The sequence below is a fragment of the Scyliorhinus canicula genome, chromosome 3 (genome assembly GCF_902713615.1).
Source record: "Scyliorhinus canicula chromosome 3, sScyCan1.1, whole genome shotgun sequence".
Taxonomy (NCBI): Eukaryota; Metazoa; Chordata; class Chondrichthyes; order Carcharhiniformes; family Scyliorhinidae; genus Scyliorhinus; species Scyliorhinus canicula.
The window spans coordinates 52,369,421-52,392,821 of record NC_052148.1 but is presented as its reverse complement, the minus strand read 5'-3'; the positions used below and the strand labels follow the sequence as shown (position 1 = coordinate 52,392,821).

The following is a 23,401-nucleotide window of genomic DNA, read 5'->3' as shown; positions in this document are numbered from 1 at the left end:
TCTGTTGGCATGCCCAAAGTGAGTCGCACGTAAAGCAAGGGCGAAGTGAGGTGTCTGCTGATTACATGCAATACTGACTGACTGCAAGAGCTCTGCGTACAATCAAAGCGCCAGTATTTCTTCTGTTTTTACCATTTAAAGCTGATAGTTCTATTAATATATTAATGATTAAGCATTTCCTGTAACTCATTCTGAAATATTCTGTGCGCATTAAATGCATTCAATCTAATTCTTGGGGTAATGTTTAGTGAACACGCCTGATTTCAATGTTGTGGCCCATTGAGATAAAGGAGGGCTTTCATGTGGCCCACCCGCTAGCCCAGGTTGCCCATCACATGCTGCGTTCGATGATGCATGTCATATGAGGCTTTAAAAGTTTGTGAATTTTATAAAACATTGAAGATCATCACGATACTTGAATATTACTTCCAACACAGAAGGAGGCCAATATATAACATTACACATCATGACTATTACAGTTTTCGCTACCATTGAAAGCTTATAGCTTCTGAAAGATTAAAACAATTGATCAACAAAACCTTTTCTCATCAGCAGATGGCTCTGCTGCACTGCACAACACATTTTCAAAAGCTTCCTCATAACACCAAGTACTGCCCACATTTTCATGCTTCTAAGAAAGTCTATAACATTTAAATACGCATTTGTACTGAACACATTGTGAAGAACTCAGCACAATGTTCAGTGACTCGTTAGAGTCCTCATCCCATGTACTGCAATGATCATTAATATAGTAGTCCACCCACTACCACTGTGATAATATTACTGCAATTATAACTTCAGCATGGAAACACTGTGCCTAATGAAGGTAACTAATCAAGGGTGGTTACTCCTTAAAGGGTGATGTACCAACTCCTGTCCACTTGATATATGAATTGCAACTCTGAGGCATTACACTTTGGTAGGCACACCAAGGAGGCCACATTTTCTGCTTGGATAAGGGAGTGAATTATGGGAATTCCCATTCCCATAGGAATTAAGGGGTATGGGGAGAGAGCGGGTAAATGGAGTTGAAATCAACCATGATTGAATGGTGGAGTGGACTCGATGGGCCGAATGGCCTTACTTCCACTCCTATGTCTTATGGTCTTATGAATTGAGGGATCTAGATTCACAGATCAGTAAAAAAAAGTGATGCAGGTTTATAAGACTATATACAAAAAGCAAACTAAGCATTGGGATACATTTCTAGAGGGGGACAATTCAAAAGCCAAGTTATGTTAATCTTATACAGAACCTTGGTTAGATTGTACTTGGGAGTACTGTGAACCACATTACAGAAAGGACATAGAGACGCTGGAGAAGGTGCTAAAAAGATTCATAAAGATGACAGCAGAACTTGGAGAATGTATTTATCTGGAAAAGCAGAGCATCCTGGAGCTCTTTCACTCTTGAAAGAAAAACTGAGCGGTGATCTGATAGAGATCTTTAAAATTATGAAAGGGTTTTGACAGGACAGACACACAAAAAGGTGTTTCCATTTGTGGAGAAGACAAGAAATAGAAGACAGTCATTAATAAATCTAGCAGAAAATTCAAGAGAAAATGTTATATGCCAGCTGTGTGGTTAGAATGTGGAACTTGCTATTTCATGGACTAGTTGAGGGAAGCATAAACACATTTAAGGGGACTTCCGGTGGCGGCCTTGGTGAGAGCGGTCGCACATTTGGCAGCTCCTGCTCAAGGCGGGTTTTTCATTCTTTTCCCCAGTGTGGATGGATCCACGGATCTGAAGTGGGTCCGGAAGAAAGGAGCTGCAGGAGCTAGAAACTCTTCATGCAAAACAGGGGAAGATGGCGGAGGGCAAAGTGTTGGCCTACCAGCCCAATGGTCGACGGAGCAGTTGGTTGACTTTCTTAAAGAAAGGTGTCAGCCAACAGAGGAGAGGGAGACTCAGGAGGACCTGGCAAAGGTGTCAGACCTGCTGAAAGCGGGGATCGACCGTGTGGAGCTGAGGCTGGAGACCCAGAGCCAGACGATCTAGAAAGTGGAGTAGGCAGTGGGGGAGCACGAGGAGCAGCTTACCTCGTTGGCGGCCGAAGTTGGGATGCTGAGGGAGATAAAGAAGCGACTCAAGGAGAAAGTGGAGGATTTGGAGAACCGTTCCCGGAGGCAGAATCTGAGGATAGTGGGGATGCCGGAGGGCATCGAGGGAGCGGACGCAGGCTCTTATGTGGCCAAGGTGGTGGTGAAAGGGCAGCACGTGGCGCAGTGGTTAGCACTGGGACTGCAGCGCCGAGTACCCAGGTTCGAATCCCGGCCCTGGGTCACCATCTGTATGGAGTTTGCACATTCTCCCAGTGTCTGTGTGGGTTTCACCCCCACAACCCAAGGATGTGCAGGGTAGATGAACTGGCCACACTAAATTGCCCCTTTAATTGGAAATAAATGAAATAATTGGGTACTCTAAATGTATTTAAATAAAACAAGATGGTGGAGTAGCTATTGGGGGAGGGGAGCTTCGACTTACCTTGGATGTATTGGGCACTTATGAGGAAACCGCAGGCGAACGAGGTGCGGAGGGCGACAGTGGTGAGCCACACTGGCTTCTGGACAAAAGAGAAGATCTTGTGGCGGGCCAGGCAGATGAGGAGATGTACCTGGGAAGGTAACGAGCTTCGGGTATATCAGGACCTGGGCGTGGAACTGGGAAAGAGGGGAGCCGGATTCAACCGGGTCAAGGCTGCCCTCTTTAAGAAGGGGGTGAAGTTTGGGATGCTATACCCGGCCCGCCTTTGGATGACCCACAACGGCCGTGAATATTACTTTGGTCACCGGAGGAGGCAATTAAGTTCTTGAGAGACAATGAACTGGCAGGAGAGGGAGAACATTGAACTTTGGAGGGAATGTTCTCCCTGCCCCTCTTCTGTTATATTGTGCTGTTTCTTTTGTTTTGGGTGATGGCCAGGGGAGAATTTCTTTTAGGGGCTGGTTAGCTTTTTCATGGGGTTCTTTGATGGGAGGCCGGAGGATAGTGAAGGGCGAGTGCACCTATTTTTCTTCTTAACAGTGTTATCGTTGCTTCCGGCATGATGGAGTGCGAGAGTGGGGCGAGGGGAATCAGTGGGGGGGGTAGAATGTTTGGCGCCATGGGTGCCCCAAAATCTCCTCCAAATTATTTCCTTTAAAATCCATTGTTGGTATCAGCAGACAATGGGGAGGCCTTTCCACCCCATTTTAGGCAGGCGAGAATGGCAGAGAGGTTGGGAAATCGAGCAGGAGTCCCAAAATAGATTTCCCCACACAATTGTCCCCACCCCCCCCCTGCCAGTGTTCAATAGGAATCCCTCTTAATTACCAATGCAGGTTAGGCTGTCCATTCTCATCGATGTGAATCTAACAGGTCTGCCATCATGTGCACCTGCTAAACAGAACCTACCACAGGTGCCCGTGTGTGTGCAGCCCCCAGTCCAAAAGTGCCCTGGCACTGCCCCTCCGGGAGGGTTCAGTGGGGAAGGTGCCTGTGGTTACGTTTCCTTGGAGGAGCGGGGGTTCACTTTGTTCTATTTTTATCATTCCTTTAAAAAAATTGGGGTGCCCTAGAGCCCACCTGCCCCCACCAGAATGATGTTGTGGGGGCCGCCTCTTTCCCTACTCCTTCCCCCTCAGAATGTCCACAAATATGGCCGGAAATGCCTGCAGCACACTCCACTTTTCCCGCCCGAGCGGATACTCTGAAAAACAAACTCAGAAAAATCCAGCCAATGTCTTCATTACTCTTCGCAAATGTTCTCAACGTTTTAGCTGACACATCACTTAAATTCATCAATAGGGAAACGAGAAACTGTGTTTAACTTACAATGTAACAGGCGGATTGTCCCAGGATCGATCAGCTTCCAGCACCTCTTCAGTACCAGGACTGCCAAGGTTCTGTTCTGGACTAGTCATGTGCTGTGAAAGTATCTCAAGAGCGTGTTCTGCCTTGTGGATTAGTAAATCAATGTGGTCATCTAAACAGGGGAGGAGAGGAGGAGATTCTATGAGGCGACTCTGTATTTCAGAAGTTGCATTCGAGTACTATCCAGAACAACCACATTGTAGCAATAACAAAATAAGTAGGAAGAGTAGGCCATATTGCCTTTGAGCCTGCTCCACCATTCAGTAGGATCATGGCCTGGCAAAAATGGACCATGAACACCTTGAACATGGTGGAGTTTGATTTATTTTGGCCACATCATAGGTAAGAAGGGTAATGCCCTCTTAATAAGGGGACCAATTTATGGCGGTGAACTAAGGCATTACCTTAATCCACTTCCCTACTCCATATTGATACTTGCACAGAAAATAAACTGAATGACAAATGTGGTTGGGAGGAAAGAGAGAGAGGACCTTGATTTTGAGATTCATTTTGCAACATTACATAAAATTGTATAGAATCTACAACACAAGAGACAGGCCATTTGACTCAACTGCTCTGTGCTGGTGTTTAGGCTGCAAGTGAACTTTCCCCATTCCTTTCTCCTTTTCATCCACACGTATCAAATTAAGCTTCCATTTGTTTCTCCCCTGCACACTTATCAAGTATGCCCTTAAATGTGCTTTTTTAAAACACTTTTTATTAAGGCATTTATAAATATATACATAAAACACAATCCAAGCCCAAGAAAAAGGGAACAAACAGGAAATCACATAGCCAATAAATAACACCCCACTACTCCACCCTCCCTGCCTCCCCATTTTTACCCCCTATAAACCACCCCACCCCCCTCTCCCCGACTGCTGATATCTTAACTATCTTTGAAGAAGTCAATAAATGGCTTCCACCTCTGGACGAACCTCCCAACAGACCCTCTCAGGGCGAACTTCATCTTTTCCAGCTTTAGGAATTCCGTGAGGTCGCACACCCACACCCCCCGTTTCGGCGGCCTCGAGTCCCTCCATTCCAACAAGGTATGTCCCGGAGGCTATCAGGGAGGCAAAGGCCCAAAGGTCGGCCTATCTCGCCCCCTGGACTTCTGGGACTCCTGACACTCCAAAAATCTCCACATTTGGACTCAGGACAACCTTCACCATCGGCACCTCAGACATATGTCAGCATACTTCCTCCATAATCACTCCAGTTTCGGACAAGCCCAGAACACATGGACATGGTTTGAGGCCGCACGCACGCCTCCCCCCCCCCCCCCGCCCCTCCGGTGCAATGCCCACCCCTATCCTGTACCCCTTCAAAGAACCTTCTCATTCTGACCACCGTCATACCCACTATGGACTACTTTAAATTGAATGAGGCTAAGCCTCGCACACAAAAATGATGCGTTCACTCTCCTCAGAGCCTCCTTCCATAATGCAGCCTCCATCACCTCCACTCCTCCCCCAGCTCTTTCTCCCACTTCCGCTTAACCTTTCCAACTGGGGCACTCTCCCAGTCCACCAATTCCTTATAAATCTCCAACACCCTACCTGCGGCAACTCCTGTTTTCGACACCACCTTGTCCTGCAGAACCAGGGCCACCAGGTCGGGAAAGGACGACATCTGCTTCCTAACATAATCCCGTACCTGTAAGTACCGAAGCAACAAGTACCCTTCAACTACCTTCTCCCCAAAACCTATAGAACATAGAACAGTACAGCACAGAACAGGCCCTTCGGCCCTCGATGTTGTGCCGAGCAATGATCACCCTACTCAAACCCACGTATCTACCCTATACCCGTAACCCAACAACCCCCCCCTTTAACCTTACTTTTTAGGACACTACGGGCAATTTAGCATGGCCAATCCACCTAACCCGCACATCTTTGGACTGTGGGAGGAAACCGGAGCACGCGGAGGAAACCCACGCACACACGGGGAGGACGTGCAGACTCCGCACAGACACTGACCCAGCCGGGTCAGTGAAGCATTTATGCTAACCACCATGCTGACCTATCTTATGAAACAAATATAGAGAGGAAACTAAGTTGTGAAGAGTACATAAGGAGTCTGCAAAGGGGTTCCTGGTACATGATGGCCTCCTTCTGTACTGTAAATTCTATGATTATCTATGATAAATCACAAAAGGTGAAGTACGCAGGTAAAGCAAGTGATTAGGATGGCAAATGGAATGTTGTCATTTATTGCAAGGAGAATGAATACGAAAGTAATTATGTTTTGTTAGACTTGTAGAGGGCCTTGGTGAGACCACACATAGGGTACTGTGTAGAGTTTTGGTCTCCCTATTTAAGAAAGGATTGAAGTACATCAATGCAATTCAGCGATGTTCACTTGACTAATACCTGGGATGGGGGTGGGAGAGAGAGAGAGAGAGAGAGAGAGAGAGAGAGAGAGAGAGAGAGAGAGAGAGAGAGAGAGAGAGAGAGAAAGAGAGGAATTGAGAGGTGATCTTATTGAAAGAGGGGACTTAATAGAGTGGATGCTGAAAGGATCTTTCATTGTGTGGGGGAGGATAGAACCAGGGGACACAGTTTAAAGATAAGGGGCAAAATTCTCCGACCCCCCCCCCCCCCCCCGCAGGGTCGGAGAATCACCCGGGGCCGGCGAAACTCCCGCCCCTGCCGTGGCCAGAATTATCTGCCACCCGGGAATTGGCGGGGGCGGGATCGCGCAGCGCTGATCGGCGTGCCCCCCCGCGGCGATTCCCCGGCCGCGATGGGCCAAAGTCCCGCCGCTGAGAAGCCAATCCCGCCGCCGTGGTTTCAAACACCACTGGTGGCAGCGGGATTGGCGGCGCGAGCGGGCCCCGGGGTTCTGGAGGCCACCGCCACGGCCTCCACCATGGCGGAGGAGAACCCCCCTACCGCGCATGCGCCGGTGGTGATACACTGGCGCATGCGCGAACCGGCGAAGGCCTTTCGGCCAGCCCGGACGCCAGGCGGCGGGCATCAAAGGCCGTTGGCGCCGGTTTTGGCGCCAGTCGGTGTGGCGCCAACCACACCTTTGGGGAGGCCCGCCGCCGGAGTGGTTGGCGCCACTCCGCTATGCCGGGACCCCCCGCCCCGACGGGTAGGGGAGAATCCCGGCCAAGGAGTCTTCCATTTAAAAGGTGGAAATTAGAACCTTTTCTCTCAAGATTGTGGTGAATATTTGGTACTCTCTTCCCTAAAGAGTGGTGGAGGCAGAGTCATTGAATATCTTTAAACCAGAGATATCTGATCAATTTCACTCTCCCCCCCCCCCCACCCCATCCCAAAAACAAAGAATAGAGAGAACTGTCTTAACCGTTTCTCTTTATAGAAGCTGAGTGTCTTTCAATATTTTTTATTTCCATTAGCTTTGGTTTCCCCTTTGCATTTAACCCATTCAGAGAATGTCTTCAATCTACAGGACCATTACATACAAGGCTACAAATAAATAAAAAGAACCCAAACTAAGTCCAAACTCCCATCAGTCAGTCTTAACAACCATTAAGAAAAAATATTTTGCGACCACATTTATGGGACAGTACTATTTTCTTTATCATTCTGGTTCCTGGAGTAGGAATGAATGGGTCTTTTTCAAAGTGGAGGCAGTGACTAGTGAAGTCCCGCCGTGATCAGTGCTTAGGCCCCAGCCATTCACAATGCACATCGATGACTTGTTTTTGCGGGAACCAAAAGTAATATTTCCACGTTTGCTGACTACATAAAACCTGGTGGGAACGTGAGTGGCGAGGAGGATGTTAAGAGGTTTCAAGGTGGTTTGAGCAAGTTGAGTGAGTGGGCAAATACAGATGGAAGTGTAACATGGATAAACGTGAGGTTATCTACTTTGGATGGAGAAACAGAATGGCAGTTATTTAAATGGTGACAGTTAGGAAAACGTTGACACACAAAGGGACCTGGATATCCTAGTACACCAGCCACTGAAAGCAAGTATGCAGAGACAACAAGAAGTTAAGGAGGCAACTGGTATGTTGGCCTTCATTGCAAAAAGAGCAGAATACAGGAGTAAGGTTGTCTTACTGCTGCTGTACAGGGCTTGGAGCATTGTGTGCAATTTTACTCTCCTTATCCAAGAAAGGATATACTCGCCATACAGGGAGTGCAGCAAAGGTTCACAACAATCCCTGGGTTGGCAGGATTGTCATACCAAGGAAGATTAGATAGGCTGGACCTGGATTCAATAGAATTTAGAAGAATGAGAGGGGATCTCATTGAAATATATAAAATTCTGACAGGGTTGGACAGACTGGCCACAGGGATAAGGTTTCCTCTGGCTGGGTAGTCTAGCACAAGGAAGAAGAGTCTCGGATACGGGGCACGCAAAATGGACTGAGAGGGGAAATTTCTTTACTCAGAGAGTGGTGAACCTATGGAATTCGCGACCACAAAAGGCTGTGAAGCCCAACTCACAGAATATATTTCAGAAGGAAATAGATAGATGTAAAAGGGATGGGGGAGCAAGTTAAGGAGAATATTATAGCCGGACTATGAGAGGACACCTTGGAGGGCTCATCCAATATGAGGCCATCTGGGTAGAGCTCAGGAACAGGAAGGGAGCAATCACAATGTTGGGCATCTATTACAGGACCCCCAACTGCCAGCGAGAGATAGAGGAGCAGATAGGTAGAGAGATTTTGGATAGGTGCAAAAGGAACAGCGTTGTTGTGATAGGGGATTTTAATTTTCCCTATATTTTTTTTTCATAGAATTTACAGTGCAGAAGGAGGCCATTCGGCCCATCGAGTCTGCACCGGCTCTTGGAAAGAGCGCACTACCCAAGGTCAACACCTCCCCCTATCCCAATAACCCAGTAACCCCACCCAACACTAAGGGCAATTTTGTGCACTAAGGGCAATTTATCATGGCCAATCCACCTAACCTGCACATCTTTGGACTGTGGGAGGAAACCGGAGCACCCGGAGGAAACCCACGCACACACGGGGAGGATGTGCAGACTCCGCACAGACAGTGACCCAAGCCGGAATCGAACCTGGGACCCTGGAGCTGTGAAGCCATTGTGCTATCCACAATGCTACCATGCTGCTGGGACACTCTTAGTGCAAGGGGTCTGGATGGGGCAGAGTTTGTAAGGTGTATGCAGGGAGCCTTCTTGATGCAACATGTAGATAGTCCAACTAGGGAAGGGGCAGTACTGTATCTGGTAATGGGGAATGAGCCTGGACAGAAGGATGAGGTTTCAGTACGGGAACATTTTGGGAGTAGTGACCACAATTCCGTAAGTTTTAGGGTACTTTTTGAGGAAGTGACAAAGATGATTGATATGGGGAGGGCGGTGGATGTTGTTTACATGGACTTCTGTAAAGCCTTTGACAAGGTGCCTCATGGCAGCCTGGTACAAAAGGTGAAGTCACACGGGATCAGAGGTGAGGTGGTAAGATGGATACCGAACTGGATCGGTCACAGAAGGCAAAGGGTAGCAGTAGAAGGGTTAGATCTGAATGGAAGATTGTGACTAGTGGTGTTTCACAGGGATCTGTGCTGGGGCCTCTGTTGTTTGTAGTGTACATAAACGATTTGGAGGAAAATGTAGCCGGTCTGATTAGTAAGTTCGCAGATGACACCAAGGTTGGTGGAGTGGCAGATAATGTTGAGGATTGTCAGAAGATGCAGCAGGACATATATAGGTTGGAGACTTGGGCAGAGAAATGGCAAATGGAGTTTAATCCGGAGAAATGTGAGGTAATGCATTTTTGGTAGGTCTAACATAGAGGGGAAATATACCGTAAATGGCAAAACTCTTAGGAATATAAAAAGTCAGAGAGATCTGGGCTTGCAGATCCACACTTGAAGGTTGCAACACAAGTGGACAATGTAGTCAAGAAGGCATACAAAATGCTTGCCTTCATTGGATGGGCACAGAGTATAAAAACTGGCAAGTCATGCTGCAGTTGTATAGAACCTTGGTAAGGCTCCACTTGGAATATTGCGCACAATTCTGGTTGCCACACTACCAGATGGATGTGGAGGCTTTGGAGCGAGTGCAAAGGAGGTTTACTATGAAGTTGCCCGGTCTGCAGGGTGTTAGCTATGTGGAGAGGCTGTATAGACTCGGACTATTTTCATTAGAAAGATGGAGGTTGAGGGATGACCCCATAGAGGTCTACAAGATTATGAGGGGCATGGATAGAGGGGATGGGCAGGCACTTTTTCCCCAGGGTGGAGGGGTCAGTCACCAGGGGGCATAGGTTTTGCGGCAGCACGGTAGCATGGTGGTTAGCATAAATGCTTCACAGCTCCAGGGTCGCAGGTTCGATTCCCGGCTGGGTCACTGTCTGTGTGGAGTCTGCACGTCCTCCCAGTGTGTGCGTGGGTTTCCTCCGGGTGCTCCGGTTTCCTCCCACAGTCCAAAGATGTGCGGGTTAGGTGGATTGGCCATGCTAAATTGCCCGTAGTGTCCTAAAATAAGTAAGGTTAAGGGGGGGGTTGTTGGGTTACGGGTATGGGGTGGATATGTGGGTTTGAGTAGGGTGATCATTGCTCGGCACAACATCGAGGGCTGAAGGGCCTGTTCTGTGCTGTACTGTTCTATGTTCTATGTCTGTAGGGCAAAGTTTGGAGATGTGCGAGGCAGGTTTTTTTACGCAGAAGGTGATAAATGCCAGGAACGCTTTGCCAGGGGAAGTTGTGGAAGCAGATACATAATGGCGTTCAAAAGGCATTGCGATTAATACATGGCTCGGATGGGTATAGAGGGATAGGCCACTAGGAAGTGCTGAGGGTTTTGGCCAAGGGTGGTATTATGACCGGTACAGGCTTAGAGGGCCGAAGGGCCTGTTCCTGAGCTGTGTTGGTCTTTGTACACAAGATAGGGTACAAAGCAGATTTGCAATGCTGAGAGGACTGTAGAATTTTAGCTATTAGGAATCATTGGATAAGCTGGAATTACTTTAGAACAGAGGAGACTGAGGGAAGATTTAATTGAGACGTCTCAGGTCAAGTGGAGATGAAGGACACATTTCTTTTAGGAGGTGCCAATAACCAGGGGACATAGATTTATGGATTTGAGAGGAATTGAGGAGAAATTACTTTCATCTGGGAGGGTAGTGAGGAGTCTGGAACTCAATTTCTGAAAGAGTGATAGAGACAGAAACTCTCTTCACATTAGAGAACAATTTGGATATGCCCATTAAACCTTATAACCTCCCGCGTAATGGACAAAGACATGGAAAGAGGGATTAGGCTGGATCTCTTTATGCTGTAAATATTCTGTTTCTATGCCAGGTTTCAAAACACCAAATTGTTACGGTCAAAATGCTAAAGTGAGTGGAATTTTGTATTCCATCAAGACACACTGATGCGGTAAGGCTGGAGATATTGTTTTACTACTTTTGCAAACCAATCTCAGTTTACATAAATTAATTCAGCGGTGAGTTTCTATATTGACCTTGGTTTCCACGCCAAAGCTTACCATACCTCTGAATGGTTTATTGCGATGAGAGTCTTCCACTTCTTTAGTATTACAGTGGGCAAACCGAGTGGTATGCGGAGGTGTTCTTCTTAAAGTGCCACTAAAGCCAAGCTCTGTATGTTTATGAAATGCTGGGTCCCTCTCTAAATAATTGCCAAAGTGCTTATGTTTTGGTACATATCTAGCAGAGCTGGAGTATAGTCGGGAGCCTGGGAGCTCAGTCTTGTATCGAGTTGATAACAGATATTCCCTTTCATTCAATGCTTCCTGATCACACGAATCAGAACCCAGGTCACAGTCTTGAAGCCAGCCAGGGTATTTCAGATCAGGAATGCTAGTTATCCCAGAGACATCAAGCTCTGCTTTTTGGCTGGTTAACCATCTGGGATAATTATGCTGAGGAATGGAGTCATGCTTTTGCTTTCCAAACCTGCAATCATTCACAGGAAGGGATGGAAAAACGGAGTGAGTCATGTACCTATCTCTCTCCCGTGGCACCGTTCCCAGATGAAAATCGAGATTGTTTGAGGCCAGCTGTTCGGTTTGATGGACTATATCCAACTTTCCCACAAAGCAGTGCAAAGCTGTCATCTCTCTTGTGATGCCAATCCTCAGAATATTCCGGAGAGATCTTTGGAGCAAATTTTGTAAACGTGTATGAACAGCTATGGTTGAATTGGCTTCCCAAATGCTGTTGAGTCTGTGTCTGCAGTACTGAGGCTCGTGTCAATGGTAAAGAACCATCTGGCGGCATACCCAGGAGGTCATCAGTGGTAAGGCTCGCAAGATCCGGATCACTGGCTATCCTTCTCCTCAAAGACCGGCTAGGCAAACACAAATCCCTGAAGGAATGTTGATCTCTGAAAACTACAAGACAAATTAGAAACTTAACAACAATTGTATTTTTTCCCCTCAGTAGACAAATATAATGTTCAGTTTGGTGCTAAGTCATACAAAACAGAATGGTGTAGGTAGGATCGCCAGTCTGTATCGAGTTAGCGGATGGTGGCACACGCAGTGGAATAGGCAAATTTGGTATCGGGGAGGGTGATTGCGACGTGGCAGGCTTGGAGGCTGAGCGGAAAGGGGGCCCCACTTGGATGGGCCCAGTTCAGGGCGGGATTAAGCGAGACAGAACTAGTGTTAAATGATGGCTGACAATGAAGGGGAATGGGGACGCAAGTAAGAGTTGTGATCTGGAACGTCTAAATGGGTCGGTCAAGAGGTCCCGGGTATTTGCACACCCGAGGGGTTTGTGAGCAGAGGTGATTTTTCTACAGGAGACGCAGCTCCGGGTGAAGAATCAGGTGAGGTTGAGGAAGGGATGGGTGAGGCAAGTATTTCACTCAGGTTTGATTTGAAGTCGAGGGGAGTGGTCATTTTGTTGAACAAGAGGACGGAGTACTCCTTCTTCTCGCCCATGCAATAAGGTGTATTCTACAATTGATTTCTTTTGTAGTGAGTTGTGCGATGGGGTTTGTGGGGGCAGAGTATGCAGGAATTGTGATTTTGGATCATGCGCCTCATTGGCTGGAGGTCAGACATGAGGCTTGGCTTGGGGCAGGTGCAGAGGCTGGGGTGGAGGTTAGACTCAGGTCTCTTGGCGGAGAAGGCATTTTGTGAAAAAGTTGAGACTGCCGATTGGGAATTATGTGGAGCTTAATCAGAACGGGCAGGTGTCGGCGGCTACATTCTGGGAGGCATTTTTATAAATTTAGAGTACCCAATTCATTTCTTTCCAATTAAGGGGCAATTTAGCATGGTCAATCCACCTAGCTTGCACAACTTTTGGGTTGTTCGGGCGAGATCCATGCAAACACGAGGAGAATGTGAAAACGCCACACGGACAGTGACCCACAGCCAGGATCGAACTTGGGACCTCGGCGCCGTGAGGCCGCAGTGCTAACTCACTGTGCCACCATGCTGCCCTGTTCTGGGAGGCATTGAAGGTGGTGGTTGAAGGGGAGATCATCTTGTTCAAGCTCACAAGGAGAGGAGATGGAGGAGCACAGACCGTTGAGGTGGATAGGAGATACTCGGGGGGGGGGGGGGGGGGGGGGGGGGGGGGGGAGGGGATGATAGACAGTATCAGAGGAATTTTGTTGGGGGTGGAAGCTTTCCAGTGGAGCTTTATAAGGTGTTAGTGACAGAGCTGGCACCTGACTTATTGGTGATGTTTAGTGAGGTGGTGGAGAAGGGGGAGTTTCCAGAGACACTGACACAGCATTGATTACACTGATTACGAAGAAGGGGAAGGATCTGCTGCATACAGACCCATCTCGCTTTTGAATATGGACATAAAATATTGGCTAAGGTGTTGGCAGGAGGATGAAGAGGTGGTTTCTGAGGATCAAACGGGTTTTGTGACAATAAGCGATTTTCATTTTTCATTTGATGTTGACAGGGAGAGTGCAGGTGGTAAAGATGACTGTGATGCTAAGGTTCCCGTTTGTCTTTCAGGCTCTCCCAATCTTTCTCCATAAGGCTTTCTTCCGGAGGGTGAGACATTGATCTCAGAGTACATATGGAAGGGGAAGGTGCCACGGATAAAGAGGGCTCTGTTGCAGAGGCAGAAACAGAAAGGGGTTTGGCGCTCCCGAACCTGCTGCATTATTATTGGGTGGCAAATGTGAAGAAGGTGAGGCGATGGTGGGGGTAGGGTGAGCAACCAGTTGAGGAAGCATTTTAAGTTGGAGAGGATGTTGGTGCTGACCCCATTGTGTGGGAACCATAGGTTCAAGCGGGTGAGTTGGATGGGATATATGGGAAATGGGGGGAGGCAGGGCTGGAGAGGGTTAGGGACTTGTTCTCTGAAGGGAAGTTTGCGGGACTGGACGAGCTGTGGGAGAGGTTTGAGGTACCGAGGGGCAGTGAGTTTAGGTATATGCAGGAGCGGGACTTTGTACGGAAGGCGTGGAGGACGTTTGCCAAGCTACCAAGTTGGGGGACGGCAGGATTGGAGATATATATGGGTGGTTGGGGAAGCAGGGTGGGAGCGAGGATGTGTGAGGATCAAGAATAAACGGGAGGAGGAGTTTGGGGGGGGGGGAGAGAAAGAGAGAAAGAGGTTGGGGGCTGTGGTGCGAGGCAATGCAGCAGGTGATCTCAACCTCCTCCTGCATGAGGATAAGGTTAATTCAGTTCAATGTGGTGCATCGGGTATATATGTCTCGGACGAGGATAAGTGGGTTCTTCCAGGGGGTGGCCGATGGGTGCGAGAAGTGCAGGCGGGGGCCAGCGAGTTATGTGTACGTGTTCTGGGTTTGCAGGAACCTGGAGAGATACTGGGAGGCAGTGTTTGGGACGCTATCCAAGAAAGTGGGGGCGGAGGTCAAGCAAAACCCTATGGTGGCAATTTGTGGGGAATCAGAAGTGCAGGAGCTTCTGGAGGGGTAGGGGGTCGGTGTTGTGGCCTTCACCTCCCTAATTGCCCGGTGAAAGGATCCTGTTACATTGGAGGTCAGATATGCCGCCCGGGAGTTGCGGCTTGGCTGGGTACGACTTTCTCTGGCTGGAGAAGATTAAGTTTGAGTTGAGGGAGCCAGAGCAGGGTTTGGGGTTGTTCATGATGTTATTTGACGAATTGTTTGTCGTGGGGAGGCTGGGGTGGAGGAGTGGGAGGGGATAAAAGGGGAAATATTGCACAAACTGTGGACTGAGATTTTATGGCCTGTGTATTTTATATTTTACTGTTACAAGTGTTTGGAATAAAATAATTTAAAAAAAAAAAATTGGCAGCAGGGAGTTGGGACTGACAAATATCAGTCAGGGTTCCTGTTGTTTCTCAATATCCAATGGCCCCAAGCATTTGTACACATCAGATGAACAGAATCAGGCTGACTTGTGACCCAGGCATCTGTATAACTGCCAGAAGGCACTGCCTTAGCTTACAGATGAAGGAAGACTTGGTCAGAGCACTGGAATTGTGCCCGGGCACAAGTCTAAACCTTCAGGTGAGGAAAGGAGACAATTTTTTTTAAAAGGTCACACATTAGGTGGTGATGGATTGGAGATTTAGGAAAATATAAACAAAAAGGAAAAGAATGGTTAAATTTTGGATTGCACAACCAGAGGGTGACATTAAAAAGAAAAGGATGCCCAAAATAATTCATCTAATACTTGGAAGAAAACCTGACTCCATTTGACAATAGTAACAATTACCTTCACATCGGATGGATTTTTACTTTTTTTTAAATAAAAATAAGAGGCGTGCCAACTTCACCCAAAATGCACTGACAAGATTTTACAATTGCGAATTTATAAGATAAAAATACACAAATATACCACAAACAAGCTAGGAATACATTTCCAACTGGCTTTACACTTCCCTCCAGAGAATGTACCAAGAGTACATGAGTTGTAAGATGCATTGGGATGTCCTGAGGTTGTGGAAGGCACACTATAAAATGCTATTTCTTTCTGATATTAGCAATAAAAAAGTAAAAAAAACAGAACAGCAATCGCCAAGTCAGCCAAACAGAACCAGAGGCCTTGATTGGCAAAAAATGATTTCCATTTCCTTGAACTGAATTGGGGAAGCGATTAGTCAGGCTCTCACTTCCCATCATTGCCTCGCAACCCATGTTGGATGGTGCACAGGAAGGGATTTACCTGTACTGACCACATGGTAGAATAGCCCAAACCAAAAAAATGCTGCAGGTGCTGGAAATCTGAAACAAAAATAGAAAATGCTGGAAACACTGGGAATGTCTGGTAGCATCTGTGGAGAAAGAAACAGGGCTTATCTTTTAGGTCATGGGTTACATACGAATTAGGCACAGTAGACCATTTGGCCCATTGAGTCTGCTCCACCATTTTAGAAGATCATGGCTAATCAGACTGTGGCCTCAACCCCACTTTCCTGTCTAGCCCTTATTCTCTTTGACTTCCTTGTCAATCAAGAATGTTCAAACTAGGCTTTAAAAATATTACCCTGCTTCCACTGCTCTCTGGGCAGAGAACTTCACCTTGAGAGAAAGAAAAGACCATCTTGAGAGAAAGAAATTCTCCTCATCTCGGTCTTAAAAAGGAGACCTCTTATTTTTAAACCGTGCCCCCCATTTCTAGTCTCTCTCATTAAGGGGAAAACATCCTCACGCCACAGTGAAACTATTTCTCACTCTGTTTCCCTCTTTCTACAGATGCAACAGACCCGAGTGTTTCCAGCATTTTCCGTATTTACTTGTAGTAAAAAAGGTTGCTTCTCGCTCTCAAAAGGCAATTGAAATGCTGGATGGTGACCAGACATGTCCTCCGCAACAGAACGACACCCCTGCAAGATTCAGTGTCGCCAAGAGATGAGGTCTCTTCAAGGTAACACAGAGGGTTCATAACTTCTCGGCAATGTGGTTAAGTGAAGGAAAGTCTAATGTTCTTACCCTCTTTCTGTCGGTGTGGAGAACTGGAAAATGGTTTGGAACTGCTCCCCAAATGCAGTTTGTTTGTGCCTCCCCTGGAGGACACCAGCTTCCTTTCAAAGTTGTCAATGTAAGCTTCCAGGGCCTGCGACGCTGACTGATAAGTTCTACCTCCATAGAGGACGGAGCTGTGAAATTGGGTGGAGCCATAAGAACGATCAAAGCTGTCCGTATGACGAGGACTGATAAATAATCCAGATTCAGGAGAATGTAAATCCATTCCATCAGTCATGCCAATTCATCCTCCGCCTTTGTCCCGTCTTAAGGTATCAAAAGAGAGCAAAAAGATACAGTACAAGTCCTGTTTACAAAACAATTTCAACAGCTTAGATAAAGGCGAAAGCATTTTAGAAGATATGCTACTTGCACTGGGATAAAAAGGAGTGGACCATGAACAAGGAGCATTATAAAGCAAACAGTGGGGATGCCCCAGTGAAGAGGGCTGAAGTGGGCTAACATTTTGAAGATAACAACTCAAGGAAGGAAAACAAACCATCATACTGACTGTCCTTGCCCAGGGGGGGATTGGGCATGACGGGAAGATAGAACACCATTTTGAAGATCAGAAACCGAGGGTACAGGAAATGTAAGCACGCAACTGCTTGTCAATCTGTATCCAAAGACCTTGGTGGGACTAAGCGTACACTTTGCTCAAGCGGCTAATAATAGCATAACTAAAATATCCGCTGTTGCAGGTAATTACGGTTTTCAAATAAATAATGGGACCCAGTTAGCAACACCCTCGCCTGTGAGTCGGCGGATATGGGTTCAAGCTCCAATCCAGGACACCTCAATGCAGTACTGTGGGTGTGCTAAATTGACAGGGGTGCCACCTTTTAAGATAAGCACAGGTTCTGTATGCCTGTTTAGCTGGAATTAAAAGACCTTAACGCATTACTCGAAAGGATACTCCTGGCACCATGGTCAACTTTCTACTCCTTCCTCCATTAACACCACCAAAAATAAATTAACTTGTCATTCATCTCATTTTCTCTGTTGGATCATGTGGCGCACAAATTGTTTTCAATTATTCTGTTAACTATTCTGTGGCTTTGGCAAAATTGCCAAATGTGCATTTTTCTCCCACCTTCATTGTGGTGTATGAAATGAAATGAAAATCGTTATTGTCACAAGTAGGCTTCAAATGAAGTTATTGTGAAAAGCCCCTAGTTGCCACATTCCGGCGCCTGTTTGGGGAGGCTGGTACGGGAATGTACGATCATTGCACGATCAGAGGCTGTGTACTCTGAATGTGTATGGTTCACCGCCGTTTCCTCAGACTTCTCTACTGGGTACAAATACATTGCTATACTCTACACTTGCCTCATTGAGTATAGCTCCAACAACGCTCAAAGTTTGACTCTATAATCGGACAAAGCAGCCTGCTTGACTGGCATCCCATCTGATCCCTCCATGATAGGTATACTATCTACGGAATGCCCTGCAGCAAATCACCAAGGCTCTTTTGCATCACCCCCCAAAACCTGTGAACCTCAGGTTACAAACTTAACCTAAACAAGAGCGAAATCTTCCCCGTGAACCTCGCGTGGTGGGGGGTGTGTGTTGGGGGGAGGGGGGGGGGGGGGGGGGGGGGGGGGGGGGTCAGAGCTGGGGAAGTCGCCATTCAAACTGGCCCAAGCAAAATTACAAAGACAGTAAGTGCACAGGAACATTATCATCTCCAAACCAAACACCTATGCTGACGTGGACATACATCATTCTCCTTCTTTTAAGCTGGTTCAAATCCTGGAACTTGCTATCTGACAGCATGGTAAGTAAGACGTTTTCCCACCCTCAGTTCATTATAGCTTCACTATAGGTAGCTACTGAAGCAGAGGTTATAACATCATTTTAATGAAATTGAATAAATATTTGAAGAGGATATGAAGAAAGAGCAGAGAAATGGAATTAGCTTCCATCAGTGTTGTAACTTCGATAATTTATGTCTCTGCTACTGCCATAATTAAATCTGTTTCTAATGGACCTATTTTCTCTTTTAACCTCTTTATCTTGATGTACTTTATAAGAACCTTTGCCAGTATTATTCACACTTACTGTCTTCATTTGTTCAATACTGATTCTAACTATACCAGTGGTCTACATGTTTATCACCTTAGGAGTCTGCTTCTGCCCTTCAATGGTGTGTGTACTTATTTTGTCATAGAAGCTCTCAACTATTCCAGCCAATTCCTCCCTTCTCATCACAAAGTTAGCCTCATTTAAATTAAGTTCAACATTTTAATTTGTGTCCATCCTTTCTCCCTTTCTAGCCATACGGTGAAGTCAATTGTTCTAGTCACTATTCCCAAGCTGCCCACCAAATTGGCAACCATTCGTGTTAACTAAATCAAATATTACTTTCTCATACGTTTGAAGACCATCTGCTTTGATTATTTTCATTGCATTCAATTAATCTGTTCCCTTTTACTAATTGCGCAGATATTTATCTATCAGAGTATACGCAAGATAAAATGTACCGGCCTCGTCACATTATTTCTTCTTACAAATCTCCCTTATATAATTCGGGCGCGTTACCAAAATGGTATATATTATTAATTATTTTTATGTTTTCCTATCCTTTCGAACAGTTGCAATTACTAAGAGCAAACATTTGGTTAAATGACAAGAATTTAAGCGCTACAGTTACCTCGTGATGGAGAGACGGGGAGCAGAGTCTCACTCGATGTAAACGACCTGCTCCTCGATGTCTCGAATCCCCTAGCCAGCATGGAAGGAATACTAAGGGAGTTCGGAGCCTTCTCAGGTCACAAACTTAACCTGAACAAGTGCAAAATCTTCCCCCGGGGAGGAAATCAGAGCTGGCCCAAGCGAACATGCAATACCTGGGAATCCAAATAGCCCACGACTGGACACTGATCCACCAGTGGAACCTGGCGAGTCTAGTGGAGGAGGTAGAGAGACCTGCGGAGATGGAACTTGCTCCTGCATTCCATTTTTTTTATTTGGGGGGGGGGGGGGGGGGGGGGCGCGGTGCAGACAATCAAAATGAACATACTGCCTAAGTTCCTCTTTCTGTTCAGATCATCTCCGGGGGGGGGGGGGGGGGGGGGGAGAGAGGAAGAGAGAGAGGGAGAGGGAGAGAGAGAGAGAGAGAGAGAGAACCGAGGATCAGAAAGAATGTACTACAAAGAAGGAGGTACATGGGAGGCCTGGCCATCCCGAATCTCACGTTCTACCACTGGGCAGCTATTGCAGAAAGAGTACGGGGATGGGCTTGGATGGTAAAATGGCGAATTCCTGCACAGGAACATTCCTCCAAGCACTGGCCATGGCCCCATCCCATTCCCCCCAGTCAGATACTCTAGAAGCGCAGTGGTAGTGGCCACACTGAGAACATGGAACTAACTGAGACACCACTTCGGTTTGACCATAATGTCCACCATGGCCCCCATCTGCAAGAACATAAGTTCCCCCTGCGACTATGAACACCTCCTTTAAAGAAAAGACACAGGACAAAGGGGTACTGAGAGTAGGGGACTTGTACATAGACAGCTGCCTTGGAAAAGCGGGCAGCATAATCAAAGATCCCTTCCACCCGGCTTACGCACTCTTCCAACTTCTTCCATTGGGCAGGAGATACAAAAGTCTGCGAACACGCGCAAGCAGGTTCAAAACAGCTTCTTCCCCACTGCTACCAGACTCTTAACGACCCTCTTATGGACTGACCTGATTAATACCACACTCCTGTATGCTACCCAGATGCCAGTGTCTATGTATTTAGATTGTGCACCTTGTGTTGCCCTGTTATATATTTTCTTTTCATGTACAGAATGATCTGTCTGAGCTGTATGCAGAAAAATACTTTTCACTGTACCTCGGTACACGTGACAATAAACAATTCCAAATTACCGTGTGTTATTCATAGCAAATAAACAAGTATAAACCAAATAAAAAAAGGTTTTAAAAGTATTTACTTTGTGATAAGAAGCACATTGGTTTACTTATTGCTTTAAATCTTATAGCCAAAATCCCAGACAATTCATACCAACATTAACTGACACGGTTTTTAACCAGCCTCAGTCTATCCTCCTGAAAATAGCACCTGAGTAATGTGCTGACCCCTTGCAACTGCTTCCTTCTACTGAAAATTTGGTTTTCTTTGAAACATGGAATCCTTAAAAAAGAACTATAGACTGAATTTTACAGATACACACACACACACACACACACACACACACACACACACACACAATCTAGGAAAGAAAAATATGAGTTTCAGTGACATTTTCTGGAAGTGCACACATGACATCATGTGACGACAGGATCAGGTGTGTTTGTGATGCTCTAACCATCAGAAGCTAAGCAACAATCAACATCTCAGCACACACTTAGATGCAGCACCAGATTTTGGCAGATAGTTAGGAATGGCTGGAAAAACACTAAAAGAGGTATCAAAAAAACAATCTTGAAACACATTTCTTCAGCCAAATTCACCCCAGCACCAGATCACGAGGTGAACTAGGTGGTTCACACTAACCACATGCTGTCCCAGTCACCTATGATTTCTGTTCCTGCTGACTATGCTGACAGATAGCAATGGACTGGCATTTATCATAAGCCTGCTTTTTCTGTTTAATTTCAATCTCTGTATCATTAATAATTCAGCGAGTTCTCACTTTGGACACCATTCCTTTCCGCATTGTAGAATGTGTCTAATCTGTTTCTGAACAACCTGCACATTTGATTGATTGACATTTATTGTCACATGTACCGAAGTACAGTGAAAGTATTTTTCTGTGGCCAAGGGAAAGTACACAGTACGTACATAGTCGACAAAAAAAAACCAACAGATTTAAATCTGTCAATCCTTCATTCTGATTTTCACATAATTTTTCCTTGTCCACTTCCATAACCACTTTAAATTCATTGGGATTGTCATTACCCCTTCTCAAAATGATTCCCCACTGCAACGAGTTCTATTTCATTCTCGAGAGCTAGGTCCAGGACTGGTTCCTTCCTCAATAGCCGGGAACATACTGGTCAGAAACAGTCCCTTATGAACATTTCAGGAATTCCTCCTGTTCTTTACCCTTTATTCTGATGCAAGTTCTCATTATCCCTGGTCTAAACATTTTTGCATTTGTCTGCAAACATGTTCCTCTAACTCACTCCTACTATTTGGTAGTCTATTGTGTAATACAGCAGCGTAATAATTCTTTTACCATTCCTTAATTCTAACCAAGTATATTCCTGTCTTTGAATCATCAAGTGTGCCATCCTTTTCAATTGCTGTAGCATTATTGATCATTATTCCCAACACCTGCATGGTTTAGATATTTTATGCTGGTCATGCTCATGCGCTTGGCCAGCAGGACAGGACAAGCAGGACAGTTGAAGAGAAAGATCCCATTGTGCTTGCACAAAAAGCAAAAACTCAAAAAAGGTGCAAAAACCATGGGAGAAGTGAGAAAGACATGGAGAGAGGAAAAGAAGACAGGGAGAGGACAGGATTAAAAACGAAGTTCCCAATGAGGGAAATAGGAGGTGTTCCTCAAACATGTTATATATTATAGAGGTGTGCCATAACACATAAAAGGCTGGGAATCACTGGATTCTAGCTGCTAGCTGTAAAAAGGGCCACCAACTGTGACACCGAGGATGGGATTCTCAATCAGCCAGTTACAGCAATGCAATAATCAATTCTATTCTTCATCTAACCTTAATGATTCATTCCCACAAAAGTTTTTAAAAATCCAACACAAAAACATCTCTAAATGCCTTTGTTAAAATTAATCTAATAATCAATATTAATACCAATACCATCAATATATTTCAATGATTAACAGATAACCTGGAAAGCAATAACCTACATATCCAACCAAATAATTAGCACTGAAATAGCAGTTACTTGATTGGGTGGTTTGAATCCATGAGGGATGTTCTTTGGGGATTGTGATCCTGATATGCACATTAAACAAGTTACACACAATCTCTCCGTCAGATAAACGGGGATTCTAGAGATCGATGCACATTAAAAAGTCTATGGTTAGAACTGCCCAGTACTTTACCTGTTAACACACAACGCCCTGAAACTCGCTGAGAGGAAGGACAACACATTGAACCTGACAGTAAGTAATCCGAATGAGGACGAAGCTAGCAAACAACAATAACTACCCCAAGTATTTGTTCTATATATCTGCTCGGAAGTAGTCAATGTTTCAGTTGTACTCTCTCCCTGCTCAGCAATGTTGAAAAACTCCCAGCTCCTTCTCCCCCCGCAGACTCTGCTCCAAACACAAACTTCCGCCTCCGACAATTGTTACAGTTGGATCTCACTGCGCATGCGCATGGGTACCCTCGGCCACAATGACAAACCCCTTAGAGCGGTGGCCGACTATCCGCAACCTCCAACTCCACTGTCCTCACTCACTGGAGAATCCACAACATTCCCTACTGAGTGGGTACAGTGAAGTTGGGATTCTCCAGTGAATCCCAACTCCACTGTACTCACTCACTGGAGAATCCCAACTCCACTGTCCTCACTCACTGGAGAATCCACAACTCCACTGCATTCCCTAGTGAGTCAGTACAGTGGAGTTGGGATTCTCCAGTGAATCCCAACTCCACTGTACTCACTCACTGGAGAATTCCCAATTCCACAGTACTCACTGGAGAATCCCAACTCCACTGTCCTCACTCACTGGAGAATCCACAGGCGG

At 46.1% G+C, this 23,401-nt stretch overlaps 1 protein-coding gene across 1 annotated transcript in view; it reads right to left on the bottom strand.

The window, feature by feature from the left end:
• Nucleotides 1–23,006, bottom strand: part of c3h18orf54 (chromosome 3 C18orf54 homolog) — a 55,646-nt gene extending 32,640 nt beyond the window's left edge. Inside the window, 5 exon segments of the mRNA XM_038790525.1 lie at nucleotides 3,817–3,967; nucleotides 11,310–11,952; nucleotides 11,954–12,171; nucleotides 16,683–16,981; nucleotides 22,751–23,006. Of these exon segments, the coding sequence (XP_038646453.1) occupies nucleotides 3,817–3,967; nucleotides 11,310–11,952; nucleotides 11,954–12,171; nucleotides 16,683–16,953 (1,283 nt within the window). The 5' untranslated portion in view covers nucleotides 16,954–16,981; nucleotides 22,751–23,006.
• Nucleotides 23,007–23,401: the final 395 nt, after the last annotated feature.